Raw genomic sequence first — 11875 nt, 5'->3', positions numbered from 1 at the left:
GAGCAATATGTTTAGTGAGACCAAATGTAATGACAGTGCCATGTTAGGTGAAAACCAAACAATAGAATATCATCACAAACACCTCATACCTGATGGTGGTACTGTGTAATCTCGGATTATCAGGATGTGCAGCAAAACTTCTGGCATAACCCTACAGAACCTCACTGAACTGACTGAAAAACCTGTCGGAAGGTGTATCTACTTTCTTTTAAACCTGTATAATCAGATTTTGTTGAAGTAAATAAGATCAAATTGTTTATTTTTTTTAAGTGTGATAAATACAGGAGAGGAATCATCGACGGCTCGGCCTGCACCAGTCTGTGTGACAAAGAAACACTTTACCTGGGCAGGTGTCTGTCAACCCTAACAAATAACCAGGTAGGCAGCAGGTGTACTTTCTGTTAAACTTCTGTTTGTGCTGATTGTGATTACTTTTACAGAAAGTTGCATGTTTTTAATTTGATTTTTTGGCATTGCTGCTTCATATCAGGTGTACACAGGAGCCTGGGGGGAGCACAGTGGGATAATCCACTGCAGTCTGGGGGAGGTGGTGCACTACGAGCTGGGAGAAGAACCAGAGCCACGAAGAGAAACCCTTATGTTTGACAAACCTACTAGAGGCACCTCAGTGGAGAAGTTCAAAGAGATGGTCTTCAATCACCTCAAGGTGGAAAACATGAGTTTGAGTAATAAAAAGTCAGATCAAGTTAAATCTATGATGGACCAAAGCCTGACATGTCTTTCTCTGTCTGCCAGTCCAAGCTTGGAGAGCATGCCAACCTTGCTAGCCTTGTGAGTCAGATCCTGTCTGTCGCCGACGGCAACAGAGATGGACGGGTCTCATTACCAGAGGCCCGCTCAACATGGGCCCTACTGCAAATGGATGAGGTACCTCAGTTTATTTGTGTAACGCAGTGCTACAATAGGATCAATTTACAAGTTTACAGATGAGACAATTTGTAAGAATGAAAGAACATCAGGAAAGGTAGTGTCTCAAGAACAGAATACCCAGAGCGAAATGACTGATCATGAACAACTCAAGACACTATGGTACAAATTCAGTGTTTTTATTTACAATGAGCAATAGTTCAGGAATTATCAGGAACCATGGAGAGCAAGGAGATGGGTCAAGTCCAAAGTTCTGCAATAAGGGGTTGATCAGAACGTTCAGGGTCCTTACTAGTAGATGGATGGTAAGTAGCTTGGTTCCAATATCCTGTATAGTCATGAGAAGGTCCAGTAGACTCAGAAGGGCATGTGGCTGGAGGGCGATGAGAACAGCTGGAGAACGCACAGGTAAGTTTCCAGATATTCGCTGGGAGGTCCAGTAATCAGGTAGGGCTCAGGAGGCACACTGGACAGATCACAAGGCAAAGGTAAGTAACCACAAGACTAGGGATTCACAAAAAGGCTAGAAGCACGAACCATAAGCAGGGTAATGCTCCAGTGTCAAAGGGAAGTCATCGGGTAACTTACATACGCCTGGAGCCCCATCAGGAAACATTGCTTGCAGGTGTAGTAGTATGGCGCCCTCTAGTGACTAAAGACAGACATGGAACAGGAACTCCCACAGGTACCATACCATACCATACCATTTTATTTATAGAGCACTTAAAACAGCGACAAGACCAACCAAAGTGCTGTACAGACAGAAAAACAGGCAACACACAAAGCAATATACAAAATGAGGTAAATCAGAATATAGACATAAAAAATGATGCAGATAATAAATATGATGTCTAACCAGTGTGGAGCATACAGGTTCAAAACACAGATCATCTGGTGTTGAAAGCTACTGAATAGTAGTGGGTTTTTAAACGGGACTTGAAAACCGAGAGGGAGGGGGCCTGTCTGACAAGCAGAGGTAACTCGTTCCAAAGTCTTGGGCCCGCTACAGAGAAGGCCCTGTCACCTCTGCACTTAAGACGAGTTCCTGGAACTGTGAGGAGCAACTGGTCCTCTGACCTCAGGGAACGTGGTGGGACATACGGCTGTAGCAGATCAGAGAGATGGGGGGGCGAAACTGTTCAGCGATTTGTAGACATACAGGAGTATTTTGAACTGGATTCGAAGGTGAACCGGTAGCCAGTGCAGTGAGGCCAAAACTGGAGTAATGTGCTCTCTTTTGCCTGTACTTGTTAAAGATCGGGCTGCTGCATTCTGGGCCAGTTGTAGTCGTGCAATGGAGGTCTGACTGATACCAAACAGGAGCAAATTTCAGTAATCAAGCCTAGATGTAATGAATGCATGTATTACTGTCTCCAGGTTATTTTTGGACAATATGGGCTTCAGTTTAGACAGCCGCCTCAGTTGGAAGAAACTTGATTTAACAATCATGTTTACGTGACTGTTAAGTTTCAGGGAAGGGTCCATTATCACGCCCAGATTTGTGACTCTTTGTTTTTCTGACAGGGTTAGAGCGGAGAGGTCAATGGAGTGGTTTGTGATTGTGTCGTTAGGAGGGAACAACATGACTTCAGACTTCTTTTCATTGAAACTTAAGAAATTTAGAGCCATCCAGTCCCTGATGTCAGCCAGGCAGTCAAGCAGAGGTTGAATAGAGCATGTACCATTGTGTCTTAGGGGGAAGTAAATTTGACAGTTGTCGGCGTAGAAGTGAAAGGGCATGTTGTGTTTCTGGAAAATAGCACCAAGTGGCAGCAGGTATAAAGAGAATAGGAGGGGAGCCAGGATGGACCCCTGTGGAACCCCCCATTTAAGCTCTGCCGCTACAGAACTAAAGTCCTTGATGGAGACACAAAAGGATCTGTCAGCGAGGTAAGATCTGAACCAATTGAGGGCTGACCCTGTGATGCCCACCCACTGCTCAACCTAGCAATGAGGATCTCATGGTCGATGGTGTCAAAGGCGGCTGTCAGGTCCAATAGGACAAGCAGCACAGAATCATCAGTATCTGTGGATCTGAAGATGTCATTAAAAACCTTCAATAGGGCAGTTTCAGTTCTGTGGAGAGGTTTAAAGCCAGATTGAAATAGCTCTAAGATGGCTTGATCCTCCAGGAAGCACTTCAACTGGGACTCAACTATTTTCTCCAGTAATTTAGAAACAAATGGGAGTCTGGAGACGGGACAGAAGTTGGATACGATTGAGGGGTCAAGGTTTGTTTTTTTTAGGAGAGGCTGGACAGCAGCATGTTTAAAGGTTTTTGGCACAATGCCAGTGAATAAATGCTATTTACAATTAGCAAGAATGGACGGACCTAGAGTAGGAAAAACCTCCTTTAGTAGTCGAGGGGGGACCACATCAAAGGGGGAACCAGAAGGTTTCAAGCTGCACATGACCTGCTCTAGAGAAGATAGAGTGATGGGTTCAAAATGGTCAAATAGAGCTACAGATTGAGGTGGGATTGATGAGTCATGAGTTGGAGGGGAAATGAGAGCCCGGGTGGTCGCAATTTTTTCCAAAAAGAATTGTAGGAAGTTGTCGCACAGCTCAGTCGAGGCGGAGAACAGAGTTTAGGGTGGAGAAGAGGACACGTGGGTTGTGAGGGTTTGAGGTAATGATATCAGAAAAGTATTTGGATTTAGCAGCTTTCACCGCTTTCCGATAACAACGCCAACTCTCTTTAAGTATTTGAAAAGAGACCTGCAGCCTGTCTTTCCGCCACTTGCGCTCCGCCCTCCTGCACTGCAGTCTAACGGCCTTGGTGACATCATTCAGGCAAGGTTCTGCTCTGAGTTTTGATTTTCTATCCATATCTCCAGGCAGGCAGGTGGAGAGCGGGGCGGAGGTAAACAGGCACGTCTGCCAGCAGCGGGGGAAGGGGGGGGGGTCCAATGGTATGCTCATTATGCTCAAATAAGCGACATCGGCGGCAGAAAAACAAAGATCCAGCAGCTGTTGTCGCTCATACACCAGCAGCGAGTTTATGTCCCAGATGAAAAACGAACAAAACACAAATAATCCGAACACCATCAGCAGAGGTGGATTGCAAGCCATGTACACGGGCGCCATCTTACCGGAAGTACTGGAAGTAGGTAGAGCACTAGTCTTTGCAACAAGCAGACAAGCTCAACTATCTGAGTCTTGTTCATGAGTGATAGCAGGATGGAACAGAAAATGGAAGATTTAGGGCCTCGTCTGCAACAATGGGCACATTGCTCCATGCTGTTGTGCTGAAGAAAGAGCTAAGGCTTTCAGTTTAATGGCTCATGTATGTTCCATCCTTATCCTATATGGTCATGACATCTACAGTAGATCATGACCAAAAGACCAAGATCCAGTATACAACCGTCTGATGAAATTAGCTTCCTCTGTAGTGTGGACAGCCTCAGCCTTGTCACTGTACCTGGAAAAAGGGGAACAAAACAAACAAGAAAAAATAATGAATTCAGTTTGGTTCAGTTTATTTATATAGCACCAATTCACAACAAAAGTCACATCAGTGTGCTGTATAAAAACAGTAAGTCAAAATAAATCCATTCAGGTCCAGATCCAAATCCAACTACATGTGCAATCAGTCACATCCAGTACATTATGACACACCAGTTGATAAAGGTTATCTAGGGAAGATTGTAGATTGTGCAGACTTGTCACTTCTTTGCAGTCCTTCATTTTGAACATCATCATTTTAACAGGAAGAAAGCTCTACCAGAACCGGACTCGAGACGAGTGGCCATCTGCCTCAACCTGCTGGGGTTGGAGAGGGCAGGAAAGAAACCCAAACAACCACAGAATAGCTGGTCTGGGTGTAGTTACTATAGAAAAAAAACACAGGTTACAGCAGCATAGATAGCTCAGAAAGCCCAAGCCAACCCTAACTATAGGATTTATCAAAGGAAAGGTTAGACCAGGTGTCAGCCTCACAAACCGAAACTAGAAGCTGGTTCCACAAGAGAGCAATAAAAAAGAAAGGATCACCATAAAGGATAAAGCAAAGTGCTGTGTTAGAAAAATATGGAACAGTAAGATCTGTAATATAAGATGGAGCTAGGTTGTTGAGGGCTTTGTAGGTTAGAAGTAAGATTTTGAATTCTATTCTGGATTTGACAGGGAGCCAATGGAGAGAAGCTAAAACTGGAGAGCTATGATCTCTCCCACTAACTCCAGTTAAGACTCTGGCAGCAGCATTTTGGATCAGCTGAAGATGTTTTAAAGAAGTATTTGGACACCCAGATAATAAACCATTGCAATAGTCCAGTCTAGACGTGACAAATGCATGAACTTGCATCATTTTTAGATGTTTCTAATTTTAGTGATATTACACAGGTGGAAGAAGGCAGTTCTAGTAACTTTTTATTGTGAGGGTTAAAAGACATGTCCTGATCAACAATTATATATATATTTTTTTACATTATATCTGGAAGCAAAGATTATTACATCCAGAGGAAGTGAAAGGCTGCAAAGTTTATTCATAAGATGCTGGTCCAACAACCAAAACCTCAGATTTGTCTGCGTTTATCATCAGAAAATAAAGCATCGTCCAACATTTATCAAATAAAGAGGATGAGTGAGATAAATGTGAGTGGAGAGGTTCTATTAAACCAATGAGGACAGCCTGTTTGATGGATGGTGAGACTGGACTTAAGATAATAACGCAGTTCAATTCAGTTTATTTAAATAGCACCAAGTCACAACAGAAGTCATCTCAGAGCACTAAACAGAAACATTCATATACATAAAAAGTAAGTTAAGAATTTTATCGAGGAGCACACACACAGTCGAGACCAAACTGGTATAAGAAGTCTCGTCAAGTAATTAGAGAAACATTTTCTGCTCCTGAACCTTCATTAACTGATGATTTTCATGCTAGCTTTATTTCTCAGCATTGAGCATCCTCCTTTATCTTCGTGGTGACAATAATTTTATTTTATTTTTTTAGGTCCTGCTGGGCCTGCTGCTCCAGGACCGTGGACACACTCCTCGCCTTCTTGGCTTTTGTGGAGACCTGTATATGACGGAGCGGGTCCCCTATGGGCCTCTGTACGGGTTCTCACTGCCCTGGCCTCTTGTTTCCTGGGTGCCCGGTCGTTTGCAGCGCACCATGGACCAGTGGTTCACCCCGTCGTGGCCACGCAAAGTTAAAATTTCCATGGGGCTGCTGGAGCTCGTGGAGGACATCTTCCACGGCACCTATGGCAGCTTCCTGATCTGTGACTTTGCTGCAGCTCACTTTGGATACACCGACCGCCACGAGCTCCGTCTGACCAACACACGAGTGATGGTTCCTGAAAACGAGTTCAGACGCAGCGTGCGAGTCTTGAAGTGCGAGTCGGATGCCGACTGCGTGTATGGCGTGGACTGCAGGACATCGTGCGACTTGTTGGAGAAACGGTGCAGGGAGGAGACCGTCCAGCCAAACTTGGCCAAGGCGTGCAGGACACTGAAGGACTACTTGCTGCGTGGGGCGCCTTCTGAGATGAGAGAGGAACTGGAGCGGCAGCTGTACGCCTGCATGGCTCTCAGGGGTAACGCTGGACAGATGAACATAGAGCACTCACTTATCCTCAACAACCTGAAAGCTCTGCTGTGGAGACAGATCTCACACACCAAGGATTCGTGACGAGGAGACGATGTCCCCCTGATATCATGCTAATCCTTCAGGTAGAGCTGAAAGCAAAAGATGCTGTGATTACTGGTTAATGAAGTTACTTATGTCAACTTCTAACTAAAGATGGTGGTCCTACCTCCTCTACTCTAATCCATAAGTTTAGGGCCTAAAAATCATCTTGTACTTTTATAAGAATTTTACTGTACGTTCATTAATCTTTTCTAAAACTATTCACACGAGCACATTTTGTTGTACTGTTCATCACAGAGCGTTGTTCTGACACAAGAACAGAGTGCTGTCAAAGAGCTGAGACCAACGTGCTGTTTCTGTCACATCAGAGCAGCTGACCCACGTTTATTCACTTTAAAGAGATCACAAATCAGTGCTGTAGGTTTTTAACGAATTTTAATTCTACTTTTGTTCTGACGAAGTATAACAAAATGAGTTGATCATTAAAACATAAGGATTACAATAACACGTCTTTTTCTTTTGGACAAATCCACTGTAAAAAAAAAAATCTGTTAATTTTTATGAATGAGTGTAAGAATATACATTAAAATAAGATTAAAATGATTCCTCCTGCAGCTTCACTTAACATTAGATTTGGTCTTTTAAGAGAACTTGTTGTCGAGAACACTGCTGTATCAGGTGACACGTGTTTTAGAAAATAGTATTCACCCTCTTTACAAGTTTCTTCTGTTTTTGTTGCACTCGAATATTTCAGATCAGCAGTAAATGTTAAATTTAGACAAAGAATGACCTGATTAAATACAAAAATAGATTTTCAAATTATTGATCACTGCCAGAGCTGTAAAAAAATAACAACTTAAGGCCTTATATCCACAAACTGAGAAAACATGGAACAGTGGTGAACCCTCCCACCAAAATGACTCCCCATTGAAAACCCATCCAGTTCTCAGAACCCAAGTCATCATCTAAAGCTCTGCAGTTAGTTCAGATGACCTCCATAAGAAACGGCTAGGACTAAAACAGCAGGCGGCTGTGGCTGAGTGGTTACAGCGGTTGTCCTCCAATGGGAGAGTTCGATTCCACCAGCAGTCGCATGTTGAAGTGTTGCTGGGCAAGACACTGAACGCCTCATTGCCTCTGATGTGTGTCCCATTGGTGAATGTGATAAAACATTGACTAATCTTTGTACAGATATAGTAGAGTGCGGTATGAATGGGTAGATGAGGACACAGATTGTTTTGTAAAGAGCTTTGAGTGTCTTGATTAGATAGAAAGGAGATATAAAAGTGTAGTCCATTTACCAAAGACTATGCTGCTAGATTAAAGCCGGTCCCACACTGACCAAAAAACATTTGGATGATCCCCAAGACTTTTGGAAACTGAACAGATGAGACAAAGTGGAAGTTGTGTGTGTCCCGTTACATCTGCTTTCAAGTAACACTGCATTTAAAAGAAACGATCACACCTACAGTCAAGCATGGTGGTTGTACTGTAGGATGGTCAGAGGCTGCTTCTACACCTGAACAACTTGCTGTAATTGATGGAACCATGAGTTCTGATCCAGAAACCATAAAGAGAAAATGTGGCTCAGTTTGTGACTCGAGCTCTCTCGAGTTCTGCAGCAGGACGATGAAGTGAAGCACAGCAGCAACATTCCTCCACATGAACATCAGTTATCACTTGCAGGAGTTACTGAGGGTGGTTCAACCAGTTAATACATTTAAAGGACCATTCACACAGAGCTTGGTTTGGATACTTCCCCTGATAAATGAAACAATTATCTGGAAACTACATTCTGTATTTACTCAGATTAATATCAATATTTGATATGAACATCCATCATCTTTACCCGCTTCCTTTGTCAGTCACTGGTGCCCATATCCATCATCTATCATTGTGTAAAGGGCACCCTGGACAGGTCTCCAGTCCATCACAGGGACACATGGAGACAAATGAGACAAACAATCATTCACTATCACTCTCACCTAGAGACAATTTAGTTACCAATCAGCCTAACATGCATGTTTTTGGTCTGTGGGAGGAAACCAGAGTACCTGGAGAAAACCCACACATGCACAGAGAGAACATGCAAACTCCACCCAGTGGAGATTTGAACCGGCGACCTTCTCACTGAGAGGCAGCAGCTCTACCAACTGAGCCACCGTGCTGCTGCCATGAAACATGAAGCAAAAACTGAATCAATTTGTAGGTGGGTGAATACTTCCACAGCACTGAGATTTTGAAAGTGTAAAGCTTTTATTAAAAAAGTTTAACAGAAGTTGCATCTAGACTGCTGGACGTTACATGTGAAGGTGGGACTGATGAAACTGTGGTCACTGTTCTGAGCTTTCATTTCACATTAAAATCTAATTGTTGCTGAATTTTTCAGTTAGCCCGGATTGTTTCATGAACATGCACCAGCGTCACTGTGGCATTACAAACCACGTCAGCACAGAACACCCCCCCCCCCCCAGATATATGCTCTCACCCGGTCGATTGTTTTCTCTAGTCAGTCATAGAATGTGCTCCTGTACGGATCGTGCATCGTGTTGCTGCTGCAGAAAAAGGTACAAAGATAAAACTGAGGCTTGTTTGACAGAACGTTTTAAATCACATCTGCCAAATCACATTAACTCACTCTGTAAATGTTGGAACTTTCCAAAAGAATCCTGTGAAAACCTGGAAGGTTGATAAAAACTTGACGGTGGCCTTTCGTCTGCTCATTTGCTGTTAATGGACATTGTGAAGGATTGTATCTGTTGAACATGCTGGGCATTTCTGACATCGTCGCTGCATCCAAAAACTAATTAAGAATGTTCATTTCTCACTGAATTACTCTTTATCACCTGTTTTTATATTTTTCCTCGTCAGTGCCCTAGATGATGCTGGTTATTTTATGAATGTCTATCAGGGAGCAGTTGTTTTATTTACAACACATGCTGTAGAAAACATTTTTCATCGTTGCTGGATTAATTTTTTTTTTTTTAATCTGTTCAGTCACTGCTGCCGAGTTAAAAAAAGTTGATTTACTGAACCAGCATGACTTTTGCACAAATAAATGTTATACCCCACACTCTGTTCGTCTTGATTTAAAATATAGCACAGGAGGAGTAACGTTTATAGAAAGCAGACGGAGACATGAGCTCATGTTCAATAGATTTATTTGTCTGTGATGTGTGTTGAATTTAACCGTGGCCCCTAACCCTCCCCTGCTTCTTGTTCTTGTGCTCGTAAGAAGCTGGCCTTTTTCTGGGCGATGCGGTTCTTCCTCTGTGCCAGAGAGAGCTTGGCACGATTCCACCTGCAGGAAGAGACAAAAAGACGAGTTCATTAAGATTCAGCCCATCAGAGGAGAGAAAAGGGCTGCTTTTACATGAAGGTGTGGATCCTCGGTCATTCAGGAAATGGCTAAACGAACAAAAAAACTGGACTTTTGAGGACGTCTCGTCCCACGTAAGGAACTCTTCATTTAAAACTGGAGTGGAGCTCTGAGCTTTAAACTGCATGAGAAGCTCCGTGAGTTAAACAGATCACCGACTCCCCTCACGATGGAGCGTTAGGATGTCCGGTTAAGTAGAATATGGGAATAATTCAGGGTAAAAGGGATTCATGACACTCAAAAACTATGCTTGCTTGAATAGTTAATAGTACCTTATCAGTGTCGTTGGTCACAGAGTTAAAACAAAGGCAAAAGTCTTAATCCAAGCTAGGCTAAAAGCCAGCCAAACCAGGGGCACCTTTTAAAAATCATTTCTCATGTTTATGGAAGTCTTGAAAACATGCTGGTGTGAAAGAGTGCTATGTTAGCTAATAATGAATAAACCTCTAGACTTCTGCATAACACTTTTAGTTGGTCACCCTTTAACTGAACAATGTTTCGTTTACTACATGAATGTTTTGTGCTGAACATCAATAAATTCTGTTTATCATGAGCGGCCTGCGTGCATCTGTCCACCGGGAGTAAAACTTCTGACTGACAGCGTGCCGACCAGGCCCGACCGATGCCTCTGCACCATCAGCTTATATTAGTGTTAGGAAACAGAACACGGTTCTGATGAGAAAACAGCAACAACCTAAACAGTGTTGTGCAAAACTAAACTAAGGCAGGGTCATTTTACACTTGTGTCTGTCACCTTTAAGAATTAGTTTATATCCATGAAAATGTGTAAAATGTCTCATTAGCCTAGCCTGGATAAAGACCTTCATCCTTCTCTCAATACTTGGTGCTCTATGACTAATGTCACCGCAACTGACAACTATTAAAGCATCACTTCAAAAATGAACAGACTAAACTTTTACATTTCTGCCAGTTTCACATTATCTGATAATTTTGGTAGAATTATTATTATTATTATTCCTGCCTGATTTGACGTCAGGCTGCACTACAAGTGTTACAGCCACCACTATCTGTGCTATTAAATAACAGAATTAATTATTTTTGAGAAATTGGTAGTGATGCACTAAGTTTTGGAGGCTGGAGTCATTTTAAAAATGGCCGTGATATACTTCGGTCTTTACTGCATTCAGACAAGCTGCTGGCTCTCAGTGCCGTCAGACTGAAACCATCTGAGGCCGTTAGAGGAGACACCTACAACAAGTAAACCTAAAAATACACACAAGATCCTTTTAACGTGCCAGAAGGAATTTGTCTTGAAACCCACCTTTTCTTTGTCACGTCTTTTTTCGGTTTCTTTTTATGTACGGGGTTCGCTCTGATGGCAGCGTGCGCTTTTTTATACATTTCTTCGACCTGAAAACAAACAAAAAGAAGACATTTAAGCACCACTCTAAGCATTTTTCATTCTGTCCACAGATTTTTCTTGCAGCCCCGACTTGAAATGAACAGTAAACATCAGCTGATGCAAATGAAGAACTACATTCTGCATCATCATTAAGAAGAAAACCAGAGCAGCGGGTGTTTAACGGCTCAAAGACTCATCTTACTGTGTCTGGTGTGACGCCGTTTTTGATGAAGCGAGAGAACTGCTTTTTGTAGGCATCCTCGTCGTCCTCCATCAGTTGGGACATGTAGTCCGCCACGTTCATGCCCATGATGTGCTTCCGGTGCACCTCAGCGTTGAACTCTTTGCTTTCTGCATCGTAACCAGGGAAACGTTTCAAACTGAAAACAGACAAAAACAATGTTAAGATGGAGTCAGACAGAGTAGCATCTTCCAACAACAAAGACCTTTTTAACATTTACAATGGTGCACCAACAGTTTAGAAATGTGACATTTATTGCACTCAGCAGTGATTGGTCTCTAAAGTTTATTTTAAAAACTTACTTGTTGAACTTTCACTTAAATCAACTGACAATCTATTCAAATGTAGACTACTGTATGAAATAAAACAGGCGCTCTATGAAACGTGTTTTAGGATATTTCATCAGATTGG

At 42.7% G+C, this 11875-nt stretch overlaps 2 protein-coding genes across 2 annotated transcripts in view; one reads left to right on the top strand and one right to left on the bottom strand.

The window, feature by feature from the left end:
- dipk1aa (divergent protein kinase domain 1Aa) overlaps positions 1 to 6744 on the top strand; it is a 32719-nt gene extending 25975 nt beyond the window's left edge. Inside the window, exons 3-6 of the mRNA XM_037681639.1 lie at positions 271 to 378; positions 491 to 667; positions 757 to 888; positions 5843 to 6744. Of these exons, the coding sequence (XP_037537567.1) occupies positions 271 to 378; positions 491 to 667; positions 757 to 888; positions 5843 to 6523 (1098 nt within the window). The 3' untranslated portion in view covers positions 6524 to 6744. The remainder of the gene's footprint in view (positions 1 to 270; positions 379 to 490; positions 668 to 756; positions 889 to 5842) is intronic.
- Positions 6745 to 9625: 2881 nt separating this feature from the next.
- On the bottom strand, positions 9626 to 11600 carry rpl5a (ribosomal protein L5a). The gene is made up of 3 exons (XM_037681638.1): positions 11426 to 11600; positions 11143 to 11231; positions 9626 to 9782 (listed from the first exon to the last, which is right to left on the bottom strand). The coding sequence occupies exons 1-3, from the start codon at positions 11531 to 11533 to the stop codon at positions 9680 to 9682; spliced, it is 300 nt and encodes a 99-aa protein (XP_037537566.1). The 5' UTR covers positions 11534 to 11600; the 3' UTR covers positions 9626 to 9679.
- Positions 11601 to 11875: the final 275 nt, after the last annotated feature.

Source organism: Nematolebias whitei, chromosome 9 (genome assembly GCF_014905685.2).
Source record: "Nematolebias whitei isolate Nwh7 chromosome 9, NemWhi1, whole genome shotgun sequence".
Taxonomy (NCBI): Eukaryota; Metazoa; Chordata; class Actinopteri; order Cyprinodontiformes; family Rivulidae; genus Nematolebias; species Nematolebias whitei.
The sequence above is the reverse complement of the archived record's forward strand: the minus strand, read 5'-3'. Positions and strand labels throughout refer to the sequence as shown.

Excerpts from the sequence above, each read along its gene's own strand:
- rpl5a (XM_037681638.1), bottom strand. The coding sequence starts at position 11,533 with ATGGGCATGAACGTGGCGGACTACATGTCCCAACTGATGGAGGACGAC. Across the intron at positions 11,232-11,425 it reads ACGGCGTCACACCAGACACA|GTCGAAGAAATGTATAAAAA; the intron begins GTAAGATGAGTC and ends GTTTGTTTTCAG. Across the intron at positions 9,783-11,142 it reads AAAGACGTGACAAAGAAAAG|GTGGAATCGTGCCAAGCTCT; the intron begins GTGGGTTTCAAG and ends CTCTTCCTGCAG.